The sequence below is a fragment of the Gossypium arboreum genome, chromosome 1, assembly GCF_025698485.1.
Source record: "Gossypium arboreum isolate Shixiya-1 chromosome 1, ASM2569848v2, whole genome shotgun sequence".
NCBI classification, from domain to species: domain Eukaryota; kingdom Viridiplantae; phylum Streptophyta; class Magnoliopsida; order Malvales; family Malvaceae; genus Gossypium; species Gossypium arboreum.
The window spans coordinates 119,598,826-119,623,184 of record NC_069070.1 but is presented as its reverse complement, the minus strand read 5'-3'; the positions used below and the strand labels follow the sequence as shown (position 1 = coordinate 119,623,184).

The window sequence follows — 24,359 nt, the reverse complement described above, 5'->3', positions numbered from 1 at the left end:
CATATTGGGGCAATATGATCTTAAGTGCCGGGGGGGTGGGATTAGACTCAAGTTAACTCTTGTTTATTCGTTGATTTGAAATTGAGCATTTCTTGATTATGACTGTTGACTTATCTTGGTTGCCAATCTCTAATTTATTGAGTTTCTTTGTGTTTCTTTGTGAATTCAAGCATGTTCTTGTTGAATTTAGGATTCAAGATAGCATGGCATGATTAATTTGAGTAAATTTTTCTTGGTAATTTTATGCTTTCATTGATCGAATTGGATGCATGACTTAGTTCACAAGCCTTTCATGTGAGTTTTTGAACCTATTGAGCATATCTTTTATTCTTGCTCTTTGTTTTAATTGAGTATGCCGAACCAATTGATTCCATTCTAGAACTTGTGACTCAATGCTTGTTGAGATTATATTGTTGATTATGATGCTATGATGTGATAGAGGCATTAGGATCTAACCCACTTCTTTTCCCAAATAAAACAGCCTACCATCTTTGTTTTACCCCTTAGTGAACCAATTTGAGCCTTATCCTTTTCTTTGATTCACCACACTTAAAACCCGAGGCTATTTTATTTTTACCATCTTTTTTCTACCCTTTTTCATGACAAGGTGAGATTGATTCGGGAAAGAAAAAAATAGGAAGAAGTTGTTCAAAATAACAGTCCAGATTCAAACAAAACCAGCCAGGAGTTAACCCTGTTCGAACAGAAGTTCTTTCAAACAGTGCAGTTTTTCGTGCAGATTTTTTTAACAGTGCAGTTTTGATTCGAATGAATAGGAAAATAGTTTGGTTTGAGCAGAAAAGAAGAAGAAAAAAGAATGTTTCGAAAAAAAAGGGAAGAAAGAAAAAGAAGAAAAGAGAGTGAATTGTGCTCTGATTGAATTTCTTGTTTCTCCTACCTTCAATTTTTCTTTGAATAATTTTCGGAATAATTTTTTCATTGTCTTGGAATTTTGAAACCTCATTTTTCAGCCTTTATCCTACCTGAACTTAGCCCCATTACAACCCTTTTGAAGTCCTCTCGATTGTTGCATCATTTTCATACTAAGTAGTGGAGATGAGATTTAGTTACAAGCCTACATTGGTTAGTTCAGGTTTGAGCGATTCTTTCACCCGAAACACTTGAGCGGAATGAGTGAACCCATGAGAGGAACTAAGTCTTGAATTCTTTGGAATTGATGATTGATTGAAATGCCATGGTTGATTTGCACTTAATTGATTATATCTTGCTTGATTGAGCTTGAATTTCGACATTTGCTTGGTTGGGTTTGCTTAGAAACCTTGGAAATTTTCTGAAATTGGAATTGGCAATTTTGAGTTTTTGCATGATAATTGAGAAATGCTTGAGGGCAAGCATTGGATAAGTGAGGGGGAATTTAATTAGTGTTTAAATTATACATTATTTCGTGGTTGATTACTACTTTATTAGCTATTTTGAGTTGCTAACTTGGCATTTTTCATTCCTTTTTGATTCAAGACATTGAATTGTAGAAATTGAGCTTAAGTCGACGAAATTGAGCAATTTGGATTTTCTGGATACATGGTCGAATTACCAGGCGTGGCTTGGGGCATGATGTCGCTGACGTGGCGTGCAGTCAGCAATTTCTAGAAGGTCTAGTCAGCAATTTCTAAAAGGCATTTGGCATGGAGAAAGAAACTTAACCGCCCATTTAAATTCAAATTAGGATTAAGATTTATATTTATTTGTTTATTTAGGATTTTTCTCTTAATTTTGAATACTACTTTTTAGGATTTTTGAGGACTATAAATACCCCATTAGGGTAAGCCTCAAAGGGGGGGACCGATCCATCGAGCATTCTTCACTTTGCATTTATTAAACTCTTTGTTTCTTTCTAGTTTTAATAAATTTCTCTTTTTGATTTAGTATTTACTTTATTTTCTTAAAATGCTAAGTATGGTATCTACCACGCTTAGCTAAGTTTTCCATAGCCAAAGGCTAAAGCAATGACTCGATTCTAAGTCGTGAGAATCGAAAAGCACTTCATACCCTTGAAGGTCACATTTTTAGTTTTCGGGAATCAAGGACTGGTAATCGACCATCCTTTTATAATCAAATCGGTTTGATTTCAAAAAGTACACGTTGGAATAAAATTCGGTTTCGATTAACAGTTGAGAGGAAGGATCGACCTGTGGCACTTCGACTTCCTGTGAACACACTTAGCTGCGGTCCGCTAAGGGAAACTAAAATCGGGTTAGATTCTTATTTGAGACGACAGAATCCGAGTCAGGTTTTTCCAGATTTTCAAAGCATTGAATTAATAAGTGATTGATGCTATTAGCTCATAAAGAATTTGTAATGGCCTAAATTCAAAGTTATCGGAACAGTAGTTTCGTAACCACAAATCCGATTTAAAGAGAAATTTATTTCAATATTTTTGCATGAAAATTGATATGATAGGAAAATTGTATGAAAATATTGATAGAAAAATTTTACCGATTTAGTGGTTAGTTAGAAAAAGAAATTATTGAAGAAATTGGGTAAAAACAAGGTATCGGGACCTCTATCTCGTAAAACCGAGTCGAAAATAATTTTATAAATATTTATGAAATGTTAGTAATGTGGTATTAAAATTTCGTTAGGAAATTTTAATGTTTGGGTAGTCAATTAAATGAAAAGGACTAAATTGTAATAGGTGTAAAAGTTGCTAGAATGATTAAATAGCTTAAGAGTCTAATGAGAAAGGATTTAAAAGGAAATTAGACCCAAAATTTATTTGGGCTGGACGGCAAGGGTAGAGCTGATCATGGGCTAGGCGGCCCGGCCCGGCTCGAAGGCCCGCCCGAAAAATGGGAGGGTTTGGGTAAAAGTATAGGCTCGAAAAATAGGCTTGGGCAAAAAAACGAAGCCGGTTTAGAAAACGGGCCGGACCTCGGGTAAGAGTTTTTTGGCCCGACCCCGGCCCGAATTATACATTAATATATATTTTTTATTTTATTTTTAATTATTTTAATTTTTTAATATAACCATTTTTTATTATATTATTAATTTGTGTATTGTTTTAAGAATTGTTTTAGTATTATTTTTATTTGTTTTAATATTTGTTTTATGTTTTTAAATATATTTGATTTATTATATTTTTAAATTTTTTATTTAATGAAATAAAAAATTTAATATGGCTGGCTAGACTGGCTCGCTTAGTAATTTTATTTGGTAGGGCTTGGGCAAAATTTTAGGCCCATATTTCGTGTCGGGTGGGCCTAGGCCTAGTAGACGGGCCTAAAAATTTGTATGGGCCCGGCCTGAACCCGGCCCATGATCACCTCTAGGCAAGGGCATGAAATCAGCAGGAAAATTGATAAATTAAGGGCAAAATTGGAATATTACAAAATTAACTAAATAAAGCTAGGACTAAATAGGAAATATCTAGATTTCTCTTCATTTCTTTTCAATTCCAGTAGCTAAAAATGCCATAGGAGGGTTCTCTAAGCTGGTATTCCATAATTTTTGCATCAAGTGAGTTAATCCTTGCCTTTTTCTTGTAATTTTTGTGTTTCTAAGACTTTTACAACTAGGTCCTACTATTAAATTCATTAGTTTTTGATTTCATGGATGAAATTGAAAGTCACCATGGTTGAGTTATGTAAGTTTATGATGAAATAGAATGAAATTAAAGCTTTAATTTGTTTATGAGATTATTTTATTAGGTAATTTCAATAGAAATTGATTTTTAGGACCTAATTGTGAAAATAATTGGAATTAAAGTCTATTGCTGAAATTTTGATTTCTAAAGGTTGTAAAATAGTTTAAGGTGATAGAATAAAATGTTAATTGAGAAAAATCAGCTCAATTGAGAGGCTAATTGAGTAGGGACGAAATTATCATTTATTAAAAGCTTAAGGGAAAAATGGTAATAAACAGATTGCACAAAAACAGTTTGGACAGCAGCAGTAGACTAACTTTGAAAAATCACCATAAATTTTAGAAATCGAATTAGAAGATGAAAAAAATATGAAATTAAAGCTTATTGAGTCTAGTTTCTCATAGAAGAAATAGTGTAAGCAATGAATTTGTAAATTTTTAGATATAATGAATTTTGTGAGACAAGGTCAGAATGAATTCGGGTTCCCCTGTTCTGACTTTGAAAAATCATAAAACATTGAATAAAAATAATTAGGGGCTTAAATTTATATGTATAGAATCATGAATGAGTATATTTTTAAGAGAACTAAATAAGAACATCATTTGAATTCTGTATGAAGAGATAATTAATTTTTAGTGAAGAAGGGTCAGAACTGTCAGACAGCAGAACAGGGGTGAATTTAAAGAATAAACTGTACTTATTGGCTAAACAAAAAATTATGAAAATTTTATGGTAAGAAGATATATGAGTCTAGTTTTATGGAAAATTAACTGATATTAATTTTGAGTTCCGTAGATCGAGTTATAAATAATTTAGTGACTATGACTCAAATAGACAGCTTTGAATAAACTATAAATAATAATAGTTGAATTATAGAGAATGTTGCATATGAACATGAAATGTATTAAATTGATAATTAAATTTATTTATTTAGATCCAGAAGATTCAAATACGAAGCTAGATCGAGGAAAGGAAAAAGTTCGGGATTAGTAGATTTTTTTTTTGTTTACAAACAAGTATCAAGGTAAGTTCGTGTAACTTGAATTATATTCTTAAATGCTTGAAATGCATGTTTTTGATATGAATATGATTTGAATGTTCATTATATGGAAAATTATAAAACATTGATATATTTGATAAAAAGGGGAAGAAATCCCGGTTAAATGAAAGGAAAATTCGATGGATCTCTGAAAAGGAATTGACGGTAAAAAGGTTCTAGCCCGGACGGGTGATCCTATCCTGATATAGCCCTCCCAAAGAATATGTGTAAAATGGATTTAGCCCGGACAGGTAATCCGAATTAGGGTCTGAATTTAGCCTGGATTGGTAATTCAGATCCAAGCTCATTAGAGTAATTGTCGTTGTAGGGGATTTAGCCTGGACTGGTAATCCCGAGAATACTCTATGAGTTTATATTGCAGGGGATTTCCCGCTGCAAGGTTGAGGTTCGCGGGAGTGTGCTCTCTAAAATGGAAATATGCGCACATGAATATGAATTGACGGACTCGGAATTGTACACTAAAAGTGTACCTCTGAAAATCCATCGAAATTCCAATAAATTCAACGGGATAAATATGGAAAAATAACAAGGAAATGGAAATTATGATATTGATGAGCTCATCAATCATAGTATATATTATTGGTACATGGAAATTATTGTACTAACTTGAATGTTGAGTTTGTGCATGTTACGGTAATAATGCATTGAATGGATATATGAATGTTTATTGTATTGTATTGAAAATATTAGGTAAGTATAATTCTTGTTACGTGAGCTTACTAAGCACGAAGTGCTTACCCCGTTTCCTTTTTCCCTGTTTTGTAGTGTTAAAAGTTCGGAGGTCGGATTTGGTTGGAGACACATCACACTATCAACCTCAGGATTTCGGTATATAAAGAAACTTTATTTTGGAAATCAATGGCATGTATAAGCTAATAAAGTAAATGCTAACGTGAAATGAATGTAAAGTTAGCCATTAGTATGGTTAACAAACCTGGTTTTGGGTATATGATGACGTTATTTTATAAATATGCATGAATTTATCTTGAAAATATGTTGAATTGGATTGGTTGATGTGGATTGTTTTTGGTTTAATATTTCAGGGAAGGTTAGATATCTATAAAGGGGTTATATTGAGTTAAAAAAAAATTTAATTCGTAAACTCCGGTAATACTTCATACCCTATTCCGGCAATGAATACGGGTAGGGGTATTACAGAATTAAGATATAAAAATTGATTTTAGATTCTCGATTCACTTGAGAGAAAAACAAGTTATAGGGGTTGGGCCCTATAGGCTATAACCGGCATGTGCCTAGAGGTAAAATCCCATTCGAGGATCGATTTAAATCTAGGCAAGGTCTTTAACCCAAGGCTGACTTTTATCCCTTGATTTCAATTTCAATCTTTTTAATTTACTTGTTTAATTTCAATCATTTACTTCACTTCAAACAAACCCCCCTTCTACTCCTCCCTTTACTCATCACGGCTAAGCAAAGTTAAAAGCAAGAAAATCATCAAACTCCTAGTCCCTGTGGAATCAACCCTTACTCTCCCTATTCTACTTATTCCTATCATTGTATCGAGATTAAGGTTATTTATTTTTGACATCATAACGACAGCATGTCATATTGCATCAACAATTAGGGGCGTAGACGGGAGCTAGCAGGGCCTCGACCCTCTTAAAATAGAAAAATTTCTATTTAGGTCCTTTTAAAATTTATAAAAATTTAAATTAATAAAAGAAAAATTAAACTTTGGCCCTATTAAAAATGATAAAATTTTGATTTAATCTTTTAAAAATTATAAAGATATAGATATTAAAATGATAAAATTATATTTTTACTATTATAAAAATATACAATTTAATTTTATTACCTAAAAGATTTTTCAACTTCGTCCTTGTAAACAATGCAACCCAATTGAAGACTTATTGAGCTTTTGATATTTATTATTTGAAACAAAAATTATATAGATGTTTGGTATGGATCTAAACTATCTATCTTGTCACCATGCATTCTAACACATTCTTTTCTTAATCTAATAATCGACATAGATTCCTTCTCATTGAAAAAAAACATAGGATTCTTTTTTTTTCTTTTCTTTTCAAAAAAATTGTTGCAAGTTCCCTTTGTTTCCCAGCAGCTTCTAGAAAACTGCCATGAAAACTTGTATAATATTGCAAGGAAAAATATATATTTTCAACAATTTCCCAACTATCATGAAGACCTTCAAATAATTTTAAAGAAAAATAATATATTATCAGTATACCACATGTATAAAAAAAAAAAGACAGGCACGTAACCAAGTGACAGTGCTTTGGCTCCTTCATTAAATGACATAAATAATATTTTTAGTTCTTCATAATTGTTAATAGTTTAATTTAGGCCCTTTAAAATATATATATATGTTTTATTTTAACCCTCCAAAATTTTATAATTTTATTTTTACCCTCTAGTACTAAATTTCTAAGTTCGCTCCTGTGCAGATATTATTCACTCTGGGCGTCAACAAACAAAAAATGAAGGATAGTTTTTTGTTTAACTGTAGTTTTAGTCCTTTTACTATCTTAAATAAACATTTTTAAACAATAGAAATAAACACCACCAAATTTTACAAGAACAATTTATATGTTACTCCTCAAAATCACTTTTGCAAAATGTGGTAATCAAAGTCAACTTTCCATTTTCCACGTGTTCATGGATTATACAATATAAAATGCTACCACCGGCAATAAAGTAAACAGAGAGTTTGGTTTGGTTTCGACGTGTTCATGGATTAAATTGTCTGCAAGCTATACAATATACAATATAAAGGGCCACCATGGGCGATAGAGTAATCAGAGTTTGGTTTGGTTTTGTAAATGAAAGGGATGCATTCACTGAAGTTGATGCTTGTTATGAATTTGGTCATCCTATTGACTCAATTTGATGGGAAAAAGGCATGTTTTGAAGAAGAGAGGATGGGGCTGTTAGAATTGAAGTCCTTTTTGAAGCAAGAAGTGGTGGATGTTTCAGACCATGATGTACTCCCTTCATGGGTTGATGACCCAAGGAGTGATTGCTGTGGTTGGGAGAGAGTTAGCTGCAACTCAACCACCCGACGGATTGTTAAAATCTCCCTCTCTCTTATAGGAGGGATTATACAAGGTTGTCATAATGATTTTGTGTTTTCATCCTATTTGAATGTTACCTTATTCCAGTCTTTTAAATATCTAAAAACTCTCAATTTATCCTACAGTTATATTAGATGGCAAGAGAACCAAGGTATGTTTATTCAATTTCACCCGAACCCATCTTTAAGTGACCCTGCCTTTCCATTTCCCGAAGTTATCTTTGAACATTTGGGTTATTGGCCATTATCTTCTTTATAGGTTTGCTAAGGCTACAACAGTTGGAGACCTTGGATCTTTCTGGTAACGGCTTAACAAGTAGCCATCTGCAGTCCTTGATGGAACTCAAATCTCTTAAGAATTTGATTCTTAGTTGCAATTCCTTCAACGGATCCTTCCCTACCCCAGGTATATATATATATATATGTGGGAGTTTAATACTATTATAATACTGCAGACATTGGAGTTTACAATAATTCTTCTCTCTTCCACACAATGCAGAACTATCTGGTTTTGAAAACTTGGAGACATTGGATTTAAGTTGGAATTCACTAAGTGACTCCCCAGGGGAGTTGGGTATGGAGCAAATTACCCAATGATTTGAATATTTATGTGTTGGAACTGGATATATGATGATGATTGACAATCATTGCTTTTTAATAATTATTCAGACGCTACGAATTTCTCAAAGCTGAGGAATGTAGTGCTGCATGACAATTACTTCAATTCTACTGAGATTCTGAGGTTGCTGGGTTCACTTCCGTCGCTCAGGTCTCTTGACCTTTCCTCTAATATGCTGGGAATGGAAAGCACTCTGTCGAATCAAGGTATGTAAACATGCAATGTCCCTCAGATGTTACAATTATCATCATCTTTTCCTATATTTTTATTTTGAGTAAATTACACTAATAGTCATCCAACTATTAGTAAAAAAAATTTTAATTACTCAACTATGAATAGTTATAAAATGGTTTCTTAACTATCCAGCTTTTCTTTTGGGTCACCTAATTATTTGAATCTTTCTTTTTGGTCATCAACTTAGCAGCTTTTAAAATTGCATAATAACAATTCTAACCCTCAATATTTATATATTGTGCCATTTAGTCTTGATTCTAAAATAATTAACACTCAACATTTACACATTTTAATAATTTAATCACTTTTTTTGACAATTTTATTTGTATTCATGATATTAAGGGTTAATTTTAAAAGAACGGAAAATATGAAAATTATTATATTAAATTTTTATATATTTTTTAGTTTTTAAGGAAAGGATTAAAGAAAAGAAAATTTAAAAAAAGACCTTAAATTACACAATATATAAATGTTGAGAGTTAAATTTTATAATTAAGATTAAATTGACAACATATATATTATTATCGAATCTATTTAACTATTAGTGACGAAAACAAAAAAAAATAAATAGTTAAATCAATAATTAAGTTACTATTTTAAAATTTTTATTTTCAATAAAATGATTAGTTGTAGGTATCTTTATTAAAAACTAAACAATTGGTAATATATGACTGCAACCAAAAACTTTATAAAAACAGAAGAGATTAGGTGCTCGGACTTCAAAGCGGGACAGCTGCCTTTTTTTTCTTTTTGTTTTTTCTATTGGAAAGGTGTGTTGAATCTATTTATTGATTTTTATTATAAATTTATAGGTTAATTACTTTTTATATTGATATGTCCATTTATTCTTATCTTGTTTATTTTATTATATTTTTGTACTATATTTGATTTGATGTATGACTTCGTGTAATGTTTTGTATGACTTGTTTGGGTGATTTTAATTAAAAAAAATCAGCGTGGTACATAATGATATGATTTTAATAGTAATCAAATTTAGAGAAATATTTTCTTCTTATTATTATTTTATTGTAAATAAATATAATTATAAAATTCTACATGTTAATTTATGATCTAAGTCCGACCAACTAGAAAAAGTTTAAAATATCAATTTATTTAAATAATTATTTTTACTTTAATTATAATTGATATATTTAAATAAATTAATCCATGAAATTACTCATGAATTAATTCAAATTTTTTAAATTTATTTATTTCTTGAAACTGAACTGCATTATTTAAAGTGGTCTTACTAATCATATCTTCATTTCATTTTCATGTTATTTTTTTGTCATGTACACTTCACGTTTTTGTTATATTTCAATTTATCTCATATTTTGCAAATTAGAAAGTAATTTTAAATTTATTTACATATTATATAAAAATATTACATATTTAAACAATAATTATTTAATGTAATTATATTAAATATTTAACGATATATTTAAATAATTTGACCCAAGTCCAACCCATATAAAAATACTAAATTCAAGTTTGATCGTATTAATTTTTTATAATATTTTTATATAAAACAAATTTAAAAATATAATACATTAAATACACTAAAAACTTTAAAATAAATTTTTCCCAACAAATTTAAAATATATTAAAAATTCTTTATATTTAAATAATACTAAGATAGTTGAAACTTAACAAACAAATGATTCTAAAATAATAGCAAAATTAACAATAAAATAAAAGCAATATAATAACAAGATGACATTAAAACAATGCAAGAAAAAATTTAGCCAGATTTGGACTAGGCTGACACAAGCAAAAAATCTTACACAAGGCCTTGCCTGTTTAGAAAACGAACTTTATTGTTTTATCCAAGTCTATTTTTTAATTTATATTTTTGTCTAAACTCTCTCGCTTTTAGCGTAAACTTTCGAATCTGAATAGGTGACTTCGTCCATTATCAAGATTGAAGACATATTGCACAAAGGATGTTAGATATTTGTGATTTTAGCTTCCTTCGCCTGTTTTGAGTAACTTTTGCTTAGCTTCGAGCAGTGAAATCTTCCAATTAATCAAAAAAATATTCCTTATACTTACATAACACTGTTATAATTTTAAATTATTGAATGAAAAAAATGGTATAGATGTACTAACTTGCACACCATACTGCTTTGAAAAAAAAATGTTTTCTTAGGTTTCCCTATTTGTTGCATCTCCTAACATGCCTTATCTTTGCTTTGTTGGTAGATTTGATAACTTTAGGAAGATTGGAGCTATTAGATTTAAGCAGGAATTATTTCAATGGGAGTATTCCTCAAAATCTTGGGAAGCTATCCTATCTTAAAGCGCTATATTTGGCAGGCAATCTATTCAAAGGGTCTTTACCGGTCCCAGGTAAGAGCAAAATTAAAATGTTTAGATGTATTATTTTTTCATATAAATGATGTAAACATTTTTAATTTCTCCTTGGTGACAGGCTTGTGCGAATTGAGGAGACTTCAAGTGTTGGACATTAGTCATAATAGGTTGGAAGGAACCCTTCCTTCTTGCCTGAGCAATTTGACATCTCTTAAGGTTTTAGATGTGCATGATAACCTACTCAGTGGCTCCATTACTCCACATTTAATACCAAGTCAAAAGTTTCTTCAGTTCATCGATATTAGCAAAAATGTTTTTGAAGGTTCCTTCTCTTTCAGCTCGATGTTCAATCATTCCAAGCTTGAGGTGATCGTACTTGGAGGCACAACAAACAAGCTACAGATTGATAATGACAACCAAGCTGGGAATGGGATTCCGTTGTTTCAACTAAAGGTATTGCAACTTTCTAATTGTAGCATGAAGAATGCTCCACTTTTTTTGCTAAACCAGCACCGATTGATATGGGTTGATATCTCACACAATAAGTTGAGCGGAGCCATCCCTTCCTGGTTGCTTCAAAGCAACACGGATCTAAAGTTTCTGAATCTTAGGAATAATTCTTTTACTGGGAAACTTGACCCTTTTCCACAACATCCTCTGAGTAGTATGGTTCATATGGATGCATCATACAATCATATTGATGGCCATCTTCCTAAGGATCTTGGAATTGTACTTCCAAATTTACAATATCTTAATTTATCTTATAACTTCTTTAAAGGCGAGCTCCCATCCTCAGTTGGTGCCATGAGGAAGTTGTTGTTGTTGGATTTATCCTTCAATAATTTATCAGGGAAACTTCCAAACGAATTGGTAAAAAACTGCACTGATTTGGGGGTTTTGAAGTTAAACAATAACAATTTTCGTGGTGATTTTTTTTCCACTCACTTTAACTTGAGTGACTTACGAGCTTTGGAATTGGGAAACAATGAGTTCACTGGAGGCCTAATGACAAAAGAGGAATTTTATGCTGAGATGCGAATTTGTGATGTTAGCAACAACAAAATGACTGGAAAGATTCCTAATGGAATAGATGCTAAGGTTCTTTTACTGCAGAGCAATTCTTTTGAAGGCCAAATTCCATGCGAAGGATTTTTTAATGCCCAAGTTGTTGATATTTCTCATAACTTTCTGTCGGGACAAGCACCTTCATGCTTAATATCCAAGGCTTTTTCATATGTTAAGTTGTTGAACTTAAGAGATAATAGATTGTCAGGAAATATTCCTGCAGAAATTAGTTTTTTCCCTAGCCTAAGAATTCTTTTGTTAGGAAATAATCGTTTCAATGGCCTGATTCCAAGACAATTGTGTCAATTAAGAGACATAAGCATAATGGATCTTTCCAACAACTTCTTTTCTGGGTCAATACCAAGTTGCTTGAGTAATGTCTCCTTTGGCAATTATTTCAGTTATTCCTGGGGAAATTTAACGTTTTCTTATTGGAATATCAGGCATGAAGATGGTTACAGTGATCTATATCCCCTTGTACGACTTTATGACTTTACTAGTTTCTGGGACAATGTTAAGTTAGAAGATCAGTATGTGTTTAATATAGACTTTGTCACTAAAAATAGTCTACTTTCTTTCAAAGGAAACATTCTGAGTTACATGTCTGGATTAGATTTGTCATGTAACAATCTGACAGGCGCAATTCCTCAGAGTCTCGGGAAGTTGTTCTCCATTCGTGCACTCAACTTATCCCACAATCATCTGACAGGGCATATCCCAGTTTCGCTGTCAAATCTATCCCAAATTGAGAGTTTGGATTTTTCTTACAACAATTTAAGTGGAAGAATCCCATCAGAGTTGGTCGATCTTAACTTCTTGGCAGTCTTCAGTGTCGCGCACAATAATTTATCAGGCGGAATTCCAGACAAAGGGCAATTCGCAACATTTGGAATCAACAGTTATAAAGGAAATCCATTTCTTAATGGGCTGCCATCAGAGAAGAACCGCATCAAACCTGTAGAGATACTATTATCATCAGATGAAACTGAAGAAAAATGGTATGATATTGATCGTACATTTTTCATTTCAAGTTTTGTTGCAACGTACGGTGTCTTCTTATTGACTTTTGGGGCTCTTCTCTACATCAACCCTTATTGGCGAAGGTGGTGGTTTCGTTTCATTGAAAATTTTATTTACAGCTCTTAATACTTTGTTGTTGGTTGTTTTCGCAAGTTAGCTATCAAATTTAATAATTAGTTTTCTTTCCTAATTTTATGTTAATTTTACCAAAGCTACTAAGGTTTTCTATGCTTACAAATGATGGGCAAGTTTGAAGTTTGAATTTTGAATTTATGCTTATTTTGAATTTATGATGCTACAAGTAGTTAATTGTTCATATGATTGATTGACTTTTAGTTTGATTGGTATAGACATTTTTTCAATATAAGAAGACGTGAGTTCGAGTGCGTTGTGTTAGGTGTGGATCTCACTATGTGGGAAACCCATATTTTCTGCCACAATGTTTTGTTTTTTTTTGGTTTTGTCAAAAGCCAATTTTTTGGCCTTTTAACGTGGGAGTGGGCAGCATTCTTAATTGAGAGCAAAATTCTCAATTACATCCAGAGAGAAAGAGAGTGAGATTGAAGCTCGTTGGAGAAAAAGAGAGAATAGAAAAATCAGTTTTTCAAGCTTGGTACAGCAGTGATCAACTCTTCGATCGAAGGTCCATCCGTGGTTCGATTGAGCTGATTTTTGGACAGCAGCTAGGCGATAAGGTGTTCTTGACTTTGTACGGTCGGATTTTTCATCCGAGTCTTGTAGCGTCGGAAATACCCGTTTTTCAGCAGCTATGTTTTTGGTGATGTTCTCTCAATTTTCTCTCTTTTGCTAAAGATTACATATTGTTAGCCTTGTCGGAGTTGAATGCTTGTTGTAGGCTTGATATTGTGATCTTGTAGTCGAACATTTGATGATAGTGGAGCTCTTTATCGGACTCTAAAGTTCCGTGGTTTTTACCCTTGATTTAGAGGGGTTTTCCACGTAAAAATATCGGTGTTTCTATTTATTTTTGTTGTGGTTGCATTAGTTGATTTGTGGTTGATTAAGGTTCCTAAAGAACATATTTTGTGCTATTGTGCTTGCCATAATTTTTGACAGGAGTTATAGGGAGAGAAAGAACACCGGTTGTGCTTTCGCTTTATTTCGGTTGTTCGTTTTCTTCCCAACAAATTGGTATCGGAGCTTGGTTATTGTGTCAGATAATTATGGAAATTAATACGAGCAAGATGATTATGTTAAATGGCACAAATTATCAACTTTGGCGGAATAAAATGAAGGACTTGTTGTTTGTTAAGGCTTTGCATCTTCCGGTCTTTACTACTCAAAAACCCGATTCGAAAAGTGATGAAGAATGGGAATTTGAGCATCAACAAGTGTGTGGCTTTATTCGGCAATTTGTTGAAGAAAATGTTTACAACCACATTGATCAGGAGACACATGCTCGAACATTGTGGGAGAAGCTTGAAAGCTTGTATGCTTAGAGGTCGGGCAATAACAAGTTGTTTTTGCTGAAGAAAATGATGGTATTTGAAATATAAAGAAGGAATGTCTATAGTGACCATGTTAGTGAATTTGAGTGTGATGAATCGGTTGCTTGGTATGGGTGTCAAATTTGATGACGAGATTTTAGGACTTTGGTTGCTTGCTACTCTACCAGACTCTTGGGAGACCTTTCGGGTCTCACTCATTAATCTGCCCTTACAGGTATTATTACTTTGGATTTGGCTAAGAGTGGTGTGTTGAATGAAGAGGTTAGAAGAAGATCTCGGGTTCTACATCACACCGAGGTGTTGGTTATCGAGAACGGGGGAGAAAGCAGAGACAAAGATGGAAAGGGTAGAGATAAAAGCCGAAGCAAGTCAAGATCGAGATACAAGAATCTTGAGTGTCATCATTGTGGTAAGAAAGGTCATATCAAGAAATATTACTTCAAGTGGAAGAAAGAGAACAAAGGTAGTGGTGATAAACACGATCGGAATAACGATGAAAAATTCGAGCGTGTTGCTACTGTTACTCGTGAAGATCTGTTAGTTATTTGTGATGAGAATTTGGTCAACCTAGCATGTGACGAGACTAGTTGGGTGATTGATATTGGTGCATCACTTCATGTCACGTCGAGGAAGGAATTCTTCACATCTTATACTCCTGGTGATTTTGGGGTATTGAAGATGGGTAATGATGGTTTGGTTTCCGTTATTGGTATGGGAGATGTTAGCTTGGTGAGTAACAATGGAACAAAGTTAACTCTCAAGGATGTCAGACATGCACCGGATGTCCGTTTGAATTTGATTTCTGCAGGAAAGCTTGATGATGAGGGATTCTGTAACACCTTCAGTGAAGGGCAGTGGAAGCCGGCTAAAGGCTCCTTGGTTGTGGCTTGAGGAAAGAAGAGCTCAAATTTGTACTTGATGCAAGCTTTGACTTCTCGAGAGACGGTGAATGTGACACTGAATGATAGCTCAACTGAGTTGTGGCATAAACGACTCAGTCACATGAGTGAGAAGGGGCTTAACTGTTTAGCGAAGAAGAATCAACTTTCGGGTTTAAAGAATGCTACACTAAAGAATTGTGCTCATTGTCTAGCAGGAAAGCAGAGAAGAGTTTCATTTAGAAGCTATCCTCCTCATAGGAAATCAGAGTTGCTAGAGTTGGTCCATTCAGATGTTTGTGGTCCGATAAAAGTAAGATCACATGGTGGTGCACTTTACTTTGTGACTTTCATTGATGATTGTTCAAGAAAGCTATGGGTTTACACTTTGAAGTCTAAAAATCAAATCTTTGAGGTGTTTAAACAGTTTCAAGCATCAGTTGAAAGGGAAACTGGGAAGAAGTTGAAGTGTATTCGTACTGATAATGGTGGCGAGTACACAGGGTCGTTTCATGAGTATTGTCTGCGACAGGGAATCAGACATCAGAGAACACCACCAAAGACTCCACAGTTAAATGGGTTAGCTGAAAGAATGAACCGAACATTGATTGAGAGAGTCAGATGTTTGTTGTCAGATACAAAGTTGCCAAGATCGTTTTGGGCTGAAGCTTTGAATACAGTGTGACACATGTGATAAATCTGTCTCCTAGTGTTCCTTTGAAAGGTGATGTGCCAGATAGAGTTTGGTTTGGTAAAGACGTGTCATATGATCACCTACGTGTGTTCGGTTGTAAAGCATTTGTTCATGTTCCAAAGGATGAAAGATCCAAGTTGGATGCCAAGGCTCGACAATGCATTTTTATTGGTTATGGTCTAGATGGTGAGTTTGGTTATAGACTCTATGATCCAGTTCAGAAGAAACTCGTAAGAAGTAGAGATGTTGTCTTCATTGAGGATCAGACTATTGATGACATTGATAAGACGAAGAAAGTGGATTCACAAGGTAGTGGTGACTTGATCGATGTGAATCCAGTTCCCCTAGACTCTTCACCAGATCCTATCCAGGATAATGTGCATGGTGATGTTAGTGATGACCATCAAAATATAGGTGACTTTGATACTCCCATGGATGATGTTGTGAATGATCAACAACAAGCACCTATAGCTCCACCAGCAGTTCCACTTCGAAGGTCTTCCAGAGATCGACGATCTTCTGTTAGGTATTCTCCTGATGAATATGTTCTTTTGACTGACGGGGGAGAACCTGAATGTTATGAAGAGGCTATGGAGAGTGAATGCAAAGATCAGTGGGTTGAAGCGATGAAAGACGAACTTCAATCCTTGCATGAGAACCATACTTTTGAATTGGTGAAACTGTCTAAGGGCAAAAGAGCTTTGAAGAATCGGTGGGTTTACAAGTTGAAGCAAGAAGAGAAGTCTTCATCTCCACGATACAAAGCTAGATTGGTCGTCAAGGGTTATACTCAGAAAAAGGGGGTTGATTTTGAAGAAATATTTTCTCCGGTTGTGAAGATGTCCTCTATCAGAACTATACTGAGTTTGGCAGCTTGTTATGACTTAGAGGTTGAATAAATGCATGTGAAAATTGCTTTTCTTCATGGTGACTTGGAAGAAGAGCTTTACATGGAGCAGCCAGAGGGTTTTGTTGCACAAGGGAAAGAGGACTATGTGTGCAGATTAAAGAAGAGCTTATATGGTTTGAAGCAAGCTCCAAGGCAATGGTACAAGAAGTTTGAGTCTGTTATGGGGGAGCAAGGCTACAAGAAGACTACTTCTGATCATTGTGTGTTTGTTAAGAGATTCCTGGTGATGATTTTATTATTCTTTTGCTCTATGTTGATGATATGCTTATTGTTGGTCAGAATGCTTCTAGAATTGAGAGGTTGAAACAAGAGTTGAGTAAATCCTTTGCAATGAAGGATTTGGGGCCAGCAAAGCAAATTCTTGGCATAAGATTGGCACGTGATAGAAAGGCCAAGAAATTTTGGTTATCACAAGAGAGGTACATTGAGAAAGTACTTCAAAGGTTTAGTATGGACAAAGCTAAAGCGCTGAATACTCCCTTTGCTATGCACTTTAGATTGAGTGTTAAGCATAGTCCTTCCACAGAAAAGGAGAAGGAAGAGATGCAGAAAATTCCTTACTCTTCAGCCGTGGGTAGTTTGATGTACGCAATGGTTTGCATGAGACCAGACTTGGCTTATGCCGTTGGTACAGTTAGTCGATTTCTTTCTAATCCAGGCAGAGGGCATTGGAATGCAGTGAAGTGGATTATGAGATATCTTCGTGGCACTTCCAACATGAAACTTTGTTTCGGCAATGAGAAACCTGTTCTTGTTGGGTATCTGATTCGGACATGGCGGAGACATTGACTCGAGGAGATCTACTTGAGTTACTTAATCACTTATGCACGGGAGCTGTGGCATGGCAATCGAGATCGCAAAAGCGTGTTGCATTGTCCACCACCGAATCGAGTTCATTGCGACAACAAGGCGTGTAAGGAGATGTTTTGGATGAAGAAGTTTGTGCATGAGCTTGGTTTTACTCGGAGAAGTATGTCCTGTCTTGTGATAGCCGAGTGCTATTCATCTTGGTAAGAACTCAACTTTTCATGCTAGATCTAAGCATATTGATGTGAGGTACCATTGGATACTGAGATGTTCTTGAAGCTAAGCTATTAGAGCTTGAAAAGATACACACTAATGATAATGGTGCTGATATGTTGTGAAGGCCTTACCAAGAGGAAAGTTTGAAGCATGTTGTTTGAACTCCGGCATGGAGGCATTCCCCACATAGTTGGAGGGGGAGATTTGTTAGGTGTGGGTCCCACTATGTGGGAAACCCATATTTTTTGCCACAAAGTTTTGTTTTTTTTTGGTTTTGTCAAAAGCCAATTTTTTTGGCCTTTTAACGTGGGAGTGGGCAGCATTCTTAATTGAGAGCAAAATTCTCAATTACATCCAGAGAGAAAGAGAGTGAGATTGAAGCTCGTTGGAGAAAAAGAGAGAATAGAAAAATCAGTTTTTCAAGCTTGGTGCAGCAGTGATCAACTCTTCGATCGAAGGTCCATCCGTGGTACGATTGAGCTGATTTTTGGACAGCAGCTAGGCGATAAGGTGTTCTTGACTTTGTACGGTCGGATTTTTCATCCAAGTCTTGTAGCGTCGGAAATACCCGTTTTTCAGCAGCTACGTTTTTGGTGATGTTCTCTCAATTTTCTCTCTTTTGCTAAAGATTACATATTGTTAGCCTTGTCAGAGTTGAATGCTTGTTGTAGGCTTGATATTGTGATCTTGTAGTCGAACATTTGATGATAGTGGAGCTCTTTATCGGACTCTAAAGTCCCGTGGTTTTTACCCTTGATTTAGAGGGGTTTTTCACGTAAAAATATCGGTGTTTCTATTTATTTTTGTTGTGGTTGCATTAGTTGATTTGTGGTTGATTAAGGTTCCTAGAGAACATATTTTGTGCTATTGTGCTTGCCATAATTTTTGACAAGAGTTATAGGGAGAGAAAGAACACCGATTGTGCTTTCGCTTTGTTTCGGTTGTTCGTTTTCTTCCCAACACGTTAAAGTGCATTATCCTCTTGTTTATGATTTGGGAGGGACTATGAGTAGTTGTAAGCATTACATACAAAAAAAAAAAGAACATATAAAATTTTGAATCATTAGATAAATTTAGAGCTAATTTATTTTTAATTGAGTGAGTTTTTTTTTTTTTTAAAGGTGAATGCGAGGTGGGGTAAATAATCAATGTCACCCTGATTTGAGTTCTTATTCTCCGAATTGAAACATCACCTTATTTCAATCTTTTAAAGATCTAAAAACTCTAATTTTACCTTACAATCGCATGAGATGGAAAGAGTAGCAAGGTATGCCTTTTTTTTTCAACAGAAGCTAGGTATGTTTATTAGATTCATGATCACATCTGGTGTTCATTCTGCTATTTATATATGTATGAAATTGTTTTTTTGTTGTCTACCACGTGTATTTGTTTATGTTATAATAAATGTCGATAATGACAATAAAATGATTACAAAATAATAAGAAAAGAAAATATAAAGGAAAAAGAAAGTTAAAAATAATTTATGAAATTAATATAAATGGATATATTTTATAATTTTAAATAAAAATAATTTAAATTAGTATTTAAACTATTTTTTTATATTTATTTATATAAAGAAAAAAAGAAAATTAACAATTAAAAATGTTTTTTATAAAATTATTATAAAACTAATTTTCTAATTAACTATAAATTTGAGAAACATTTTAATTATAACATAAATTTTTATTTATATTAATTTATAAAAAAAGTAAAAGAGTAACGGAAAAGGATAGGAGTAAAATAAAATGTGAAGGACATTGACATTTGTCAGAGTAAAATAAGTGTAACGAATTGATATAAAGGAAAATTTATCAAAATTGTTGACAAACGGATATAATTAGAACAATACTGAGAGACTGAAGGCATCTTGCACAAAGGATTTTTTTAGATATTTGGTATTTCAGCTTCCTTCCCCGGCTTTGAATTACTTCTGCTTAGCTTTGAGCTGTGAAATCTTCCAATTCATCAAAACCTCTTCCTTATACTTCTACTTCAACTAAAGGCATTGCGACTTTCTAATTGTAACATGTAGAATGCTAATTTTTTGCTAAACCAGCACCGCTTAGTATGGGTTGATATGTCATGCAATCAGTTGAACAGAGCCTTATTGCCTTCTTGGTTGATTGAAAACAACACTGATCTAAAGGTTCTGAACCTTAGGAATATTCCGTTACTTGGAAATTTGATCCTCTTCCACAACATCCTATTAGTATGGCTTTTATGGATGTATCATACAATCATATTGACGAGCATCTTTCAAAGGATATTGGAATGATATTTCCAAATTTAAAGTTCCTTAATTTATCCTATAAATTCTTAGAAGGCGAGCTCCCACCCTCGATTGGTGCCATGAGGAAGTTGTTGTCGTTGGATTTATCTTTCAATAATTTATCAGGGGAATTTCCAAAAGAATTGGTAAAAAAACTGCATTGCTTTGTTTTCTTTGACGTTAACCAATAACAACTCTCATGATGAATTTTTTTCCACTCACTATAACTTGACTAACGTACAAGAGTTGAAGCTGGGGAACGATGAGTTCACTGGAGGTCTAATAACAAAAAAGGAATTCTGTGCTGGGATGGAAACTTTTGGTGTTAGCAACAACAAAATGACTGGTAAGCATCCTAATGGATTAGCTGCGACAACAATTCTTTTGAAGGCCAATTTCCGTGCGAAGGTTTTTTTGGTGGGCTAGTTATTGATATTTCCCATTACGTTCTTCCAGGACCAATACTTTCGTGCTTATCGTTATCCATGGATCCTTCAAATGTTTGGTTGCTGAACCTACAAAATAATAGATTGTCTGGAAATATTCCCATCCAAATTGATTTACTTTGTGCCATAAATTTTCTTTTGCTAGGAAATAATCATTTCAGCGGCTTGATTCCTAGACAGTTGTGTCAATAAAGAGATATAAGGATAATTGATTTTTCCAACAACTCCTTTTCCGGTTCGATACCTAGTTGCTTGAGTAATTTTGACTGAGATTGGTTCCGCTCACGCTGTAGAGTTATTTTGTTCATTTAGCTGGAGTGAAGCTGGTTATGATTTTGTAAAACCCCTCCGAGAACTTTATGACTCGCGCAGTTTGATGGATAGTGTTATGTTAGAAGATAAGTATATGTTTAAAATAGATAAGCATAGGGTTAAGATAGAGTTTGTCACAAAAAATAGTCTCCTTCCTTACACAGGAAACATTCTGAATTATATTTCTCAAATAACAATCTCACAAGCGTTATGGAATTTAGGGCCATTAGGGCCATTCATGCACTTAACCTGTCCCGCAATCATCTGACAAGACTTATCCCGGTTTCCTTATCGAATCTATCTCAACTTGAAAGTTTGGATTTTTCTTCCAACAATTTAAGTGGAAAGATCCCATCAGATTTTGTCAATATTAACTTTTTAAAAGTCGCGCGTAATAATTCACGTAAAATTAAATGTTGATGGTTAAATATTTTTAGAATCAAGATTAAATTGATATATTCATAAATGTCAAAGGTTAAAGTTGCTATTATATAAATCTTAAAAATTATCACCGCTAGTCAGTTGATGACCAAAAAGATAAATTTAAATAATTGGGTGACAATTTTATAACTTTTATAGTTAGACGATAAAAAAAATACTAATAGTTAAGTGACTACCATTGTAATTTAGCCATTTTAGTGTATCTCAATTATCTTATATTTGACATGGTTTACAATAATGATTAAATTTTAACCTTAAATTTGTTTAAAAAAATATAAATTATTATTTAAATTTCTTAAATTCAAGTACTAAGCTCATTTCAATAAATATATTGAGCTAACCAAATAGAATAAAAAGTTTATTTATTTTAATTTTAAACGATGTATTTAAAATTTTCAATCACACAGTTTTAGTTACTTAATCAAGGTTTATGGGTGAGAAAATCTTTTACTAATTTTTATATTTTTAATAGTTTTTATTTTTTATAATTTTAATTTTTAAATATATGCTGATGAACATATATTTAAGAAGGACCCAATTTTATTATTTTTATCATCGTGGACTATACACTTTTCTCTTCCTTAAAAGCTTAATTGATTTTGCAATTTTTATTAAGAACTTTTTTAATCTTAAGCCATTAATCAATTGCCACAAATATCGACCATTTGTATTACGAAATTCTATATATCTCAATAATGTACAAGATTTGTAAATTACGGTTATTTAATTACTACTAATTTGTGTACAAAAGCTATTGTAAATGGAAATTAATGAAGGTGATAAATGATCCATCTAGCTAGCTGTAAATTCCAATAGCATCTGTTTCAATCCTTGAAAGTGTGTACATTTGTTCAGGGAGCACAGCATCCTCAAAGGATACATCGAAATAATCACCTCCATAATCAATCAAGACGCCTACTTCATTTCCCTGATTATCCATGTGCCAATTCATGTCATGGTTTGGTGATGGGGATGACATTGACTCCAAATCACCCCACTGAAACTCAACATCAATTGGTTTTGTACCATTGCTTTCCTCTCCATCGCTAAGACTTTCTGGACCCATCCTTAAGTCTTGGATACCAATCGGGTTCGGATTGATTTCGGCTTCTAACGATCTCATCCAGCTATCCAATTCTTTACTGTCGTACTCTTCGTTAGGTGATTCTTCAAGGAAGGACATGAGAAGAGCATTGTTGAACTCAACATCACAGCTCATACGCAAGGAATTTTCTTGCACTACAAATGCCATAGTGATTAAGACAAGGAAATGTGAGAAAACAAAGTGAATTTGCTGAAATGATGAAGATTAGGATTGAAAAAGTATTGGAACACAATTGTTCTGGTTCTTCCAAAAGGAAATAAAACTTTATATAGGGAACTTGCAAACGTGCAATGCCTCTCCAATCATTCAATTCGCACAAATAATTGTGCAAAGTAAATAAGAATCAAAGTGGAAACATACAATTAATTAAATAGTGATAAGATTAAGATAAGAGAATAGAATAAAAATTTTGTTGATAGGCAAGATTTAGCTTTTGTGGAGTATGACCAAAGACATGAAAGACACAGGAATCAGCAAAGGACGATATGTTAATCAAAGGCAGCCGACACTATACAACACTATTGACAAGATTCATTGACAAGTTTGTGCACACATTATTATTTTTTTAATGAAATGAATCTTTTGTGAAGTGGGGACTTGAATAATCAATGACAAAACAAGCTTGTGTCACATGTTTATGCTGGATGTTGAGAAGGAAATGGGCAACCAAACTGACCAGATTAAGCTACAAATGCATTGATCCATAATTTTTTATTATTCAACCAATACTTTGGTGCTCATGTTGCCACAACACACAAAAATGAAAATCTATTTTGGGTCTTAAGTAACAATGATTGAAGCAAGACCCATGTGCTCTGGTTCTTCATGACAATTGGAAACGCCTTTAAAGATTTGAGAAATCAATTGAGCCACTTTATTAGTTTGAAATTAAGTCGGATTACTGTTTAAGGTAGTCGGTGTCAACAAATCCATTTTGGAGTGTTAGTTTGATTTTATATTGCTTAAAAATATATATAGATCAAATCAGATTATTGCTAATTGCTGGTTCAGTTAAGACCTATATATTAGGACATTTTTTATATCATAAGGTGAAATTCACAGCTGGGCTTATTTTTCTAGTCTGTCATATAAGCCCAACACGTGTATGAGAGTGTTTTATAAATTATAAAAAATTATTTTTATTAAAAATGAAAATTTTAATATTTAATATTTAATATTTTAAAATTTTTTATTATTTTAATTTTTATTTAATATAAAATTTTCAACAAAAAGTGTTGAGTAAGATAATTAGCTAGTAGCTAATTATCATTTAATGTAGAAAATATTAAGTTGATTTTTTATTTAAAAATTAAAATAAATTATTTTAAAAATTAATTATTCAAACTACCATATGTATCTTTTATCTAACACTATCCAAAATAATATAAAATATTATATTAATAAGATTAAAATTAAAAATAAATAATTTTTAAAAATTAATATTTACTTTTATCAAACAACATAATTTTATTCCGTACTTATATTTATTAATTTATCGAACAATTTTTAATATAAATTCAGCACTTATAAAATTAAACAATAAAAATTCAGTACTTAATTTTTCATTACTTAAATTTCAATTTATCAAACACATCCTTATTTCTTATTTGAAAAGTGTTTAGTTCTATATATTTTTATAATTGAAAGGCATAATGACTTTTTAGCCCTCTAAATTTTACCTATTTTATCCCTTGAACTTGCATTATTTATCAAATCACCCACAAAATGCATAGAAAAGTTAACAAACATTAACTTTGCTGACATGGCATAACATGTGGACTACCATGTGTATACCACGTTAGTAATTAATTATTTTTATAATTAAAAATATTTTTACTTTTAATATTT

At 32.9% G+C, this 24,359-nt stretch overlaps 1 protein-coding gene across 1 annotated transcript; it reads left to right on the top strand.

The window, feature by feature from the left end:
- The first annotated feature begins 7,462 nt into the window (after positions 1-7,462).
- Positions 7,463-14,424, top strand: LOC108481661 (receptor-like protein 56). The gene is made up of 8 exons (XM_053019526.1): positions 7,463-7,865; positions 7,973-8,119; positions 8,213-8,287; positions 8,383-8,538; positions 10,769-10,915; positions 10,998-13,047; positions 13,843-13,892; positions 14,042-14,424. The coding sequence occupies exons 1-8, from the start codon at positions 7,463-7,465 to the stop codon at positions 14,422-14,424; spliced, it is 3,411 nt and encodes a 1,136-aa protein (XP_052875486.1).
- Positions 14,425-24,359: the final 9,935 nt, after the last annotated feature.

Bases quoted from the DNA above. Each gene is read 5' to 3' on its own strand.
- LOC108481661 (XM_053019526.1), top strand. From the start codon at position 7,463: ATGAAAGGGATGCATTCACTGAAGTTGATGCTTGTTATGAATTTGGTC. The intron at 8,120-8,212 runs GTATATATATAT...CACACAATGCAG, and splicing joins CGGATCCTTCCCTACCCCAG to AACTATCTGGTTTTGAAAAC. The intron at 13,048-13,842 runs GTGGTGGTTTCG...GTGATCTTGTAG, and splicing joins ATCAACCCTTATTGGCGAAG to TCGAACATTTGATGATAGTG.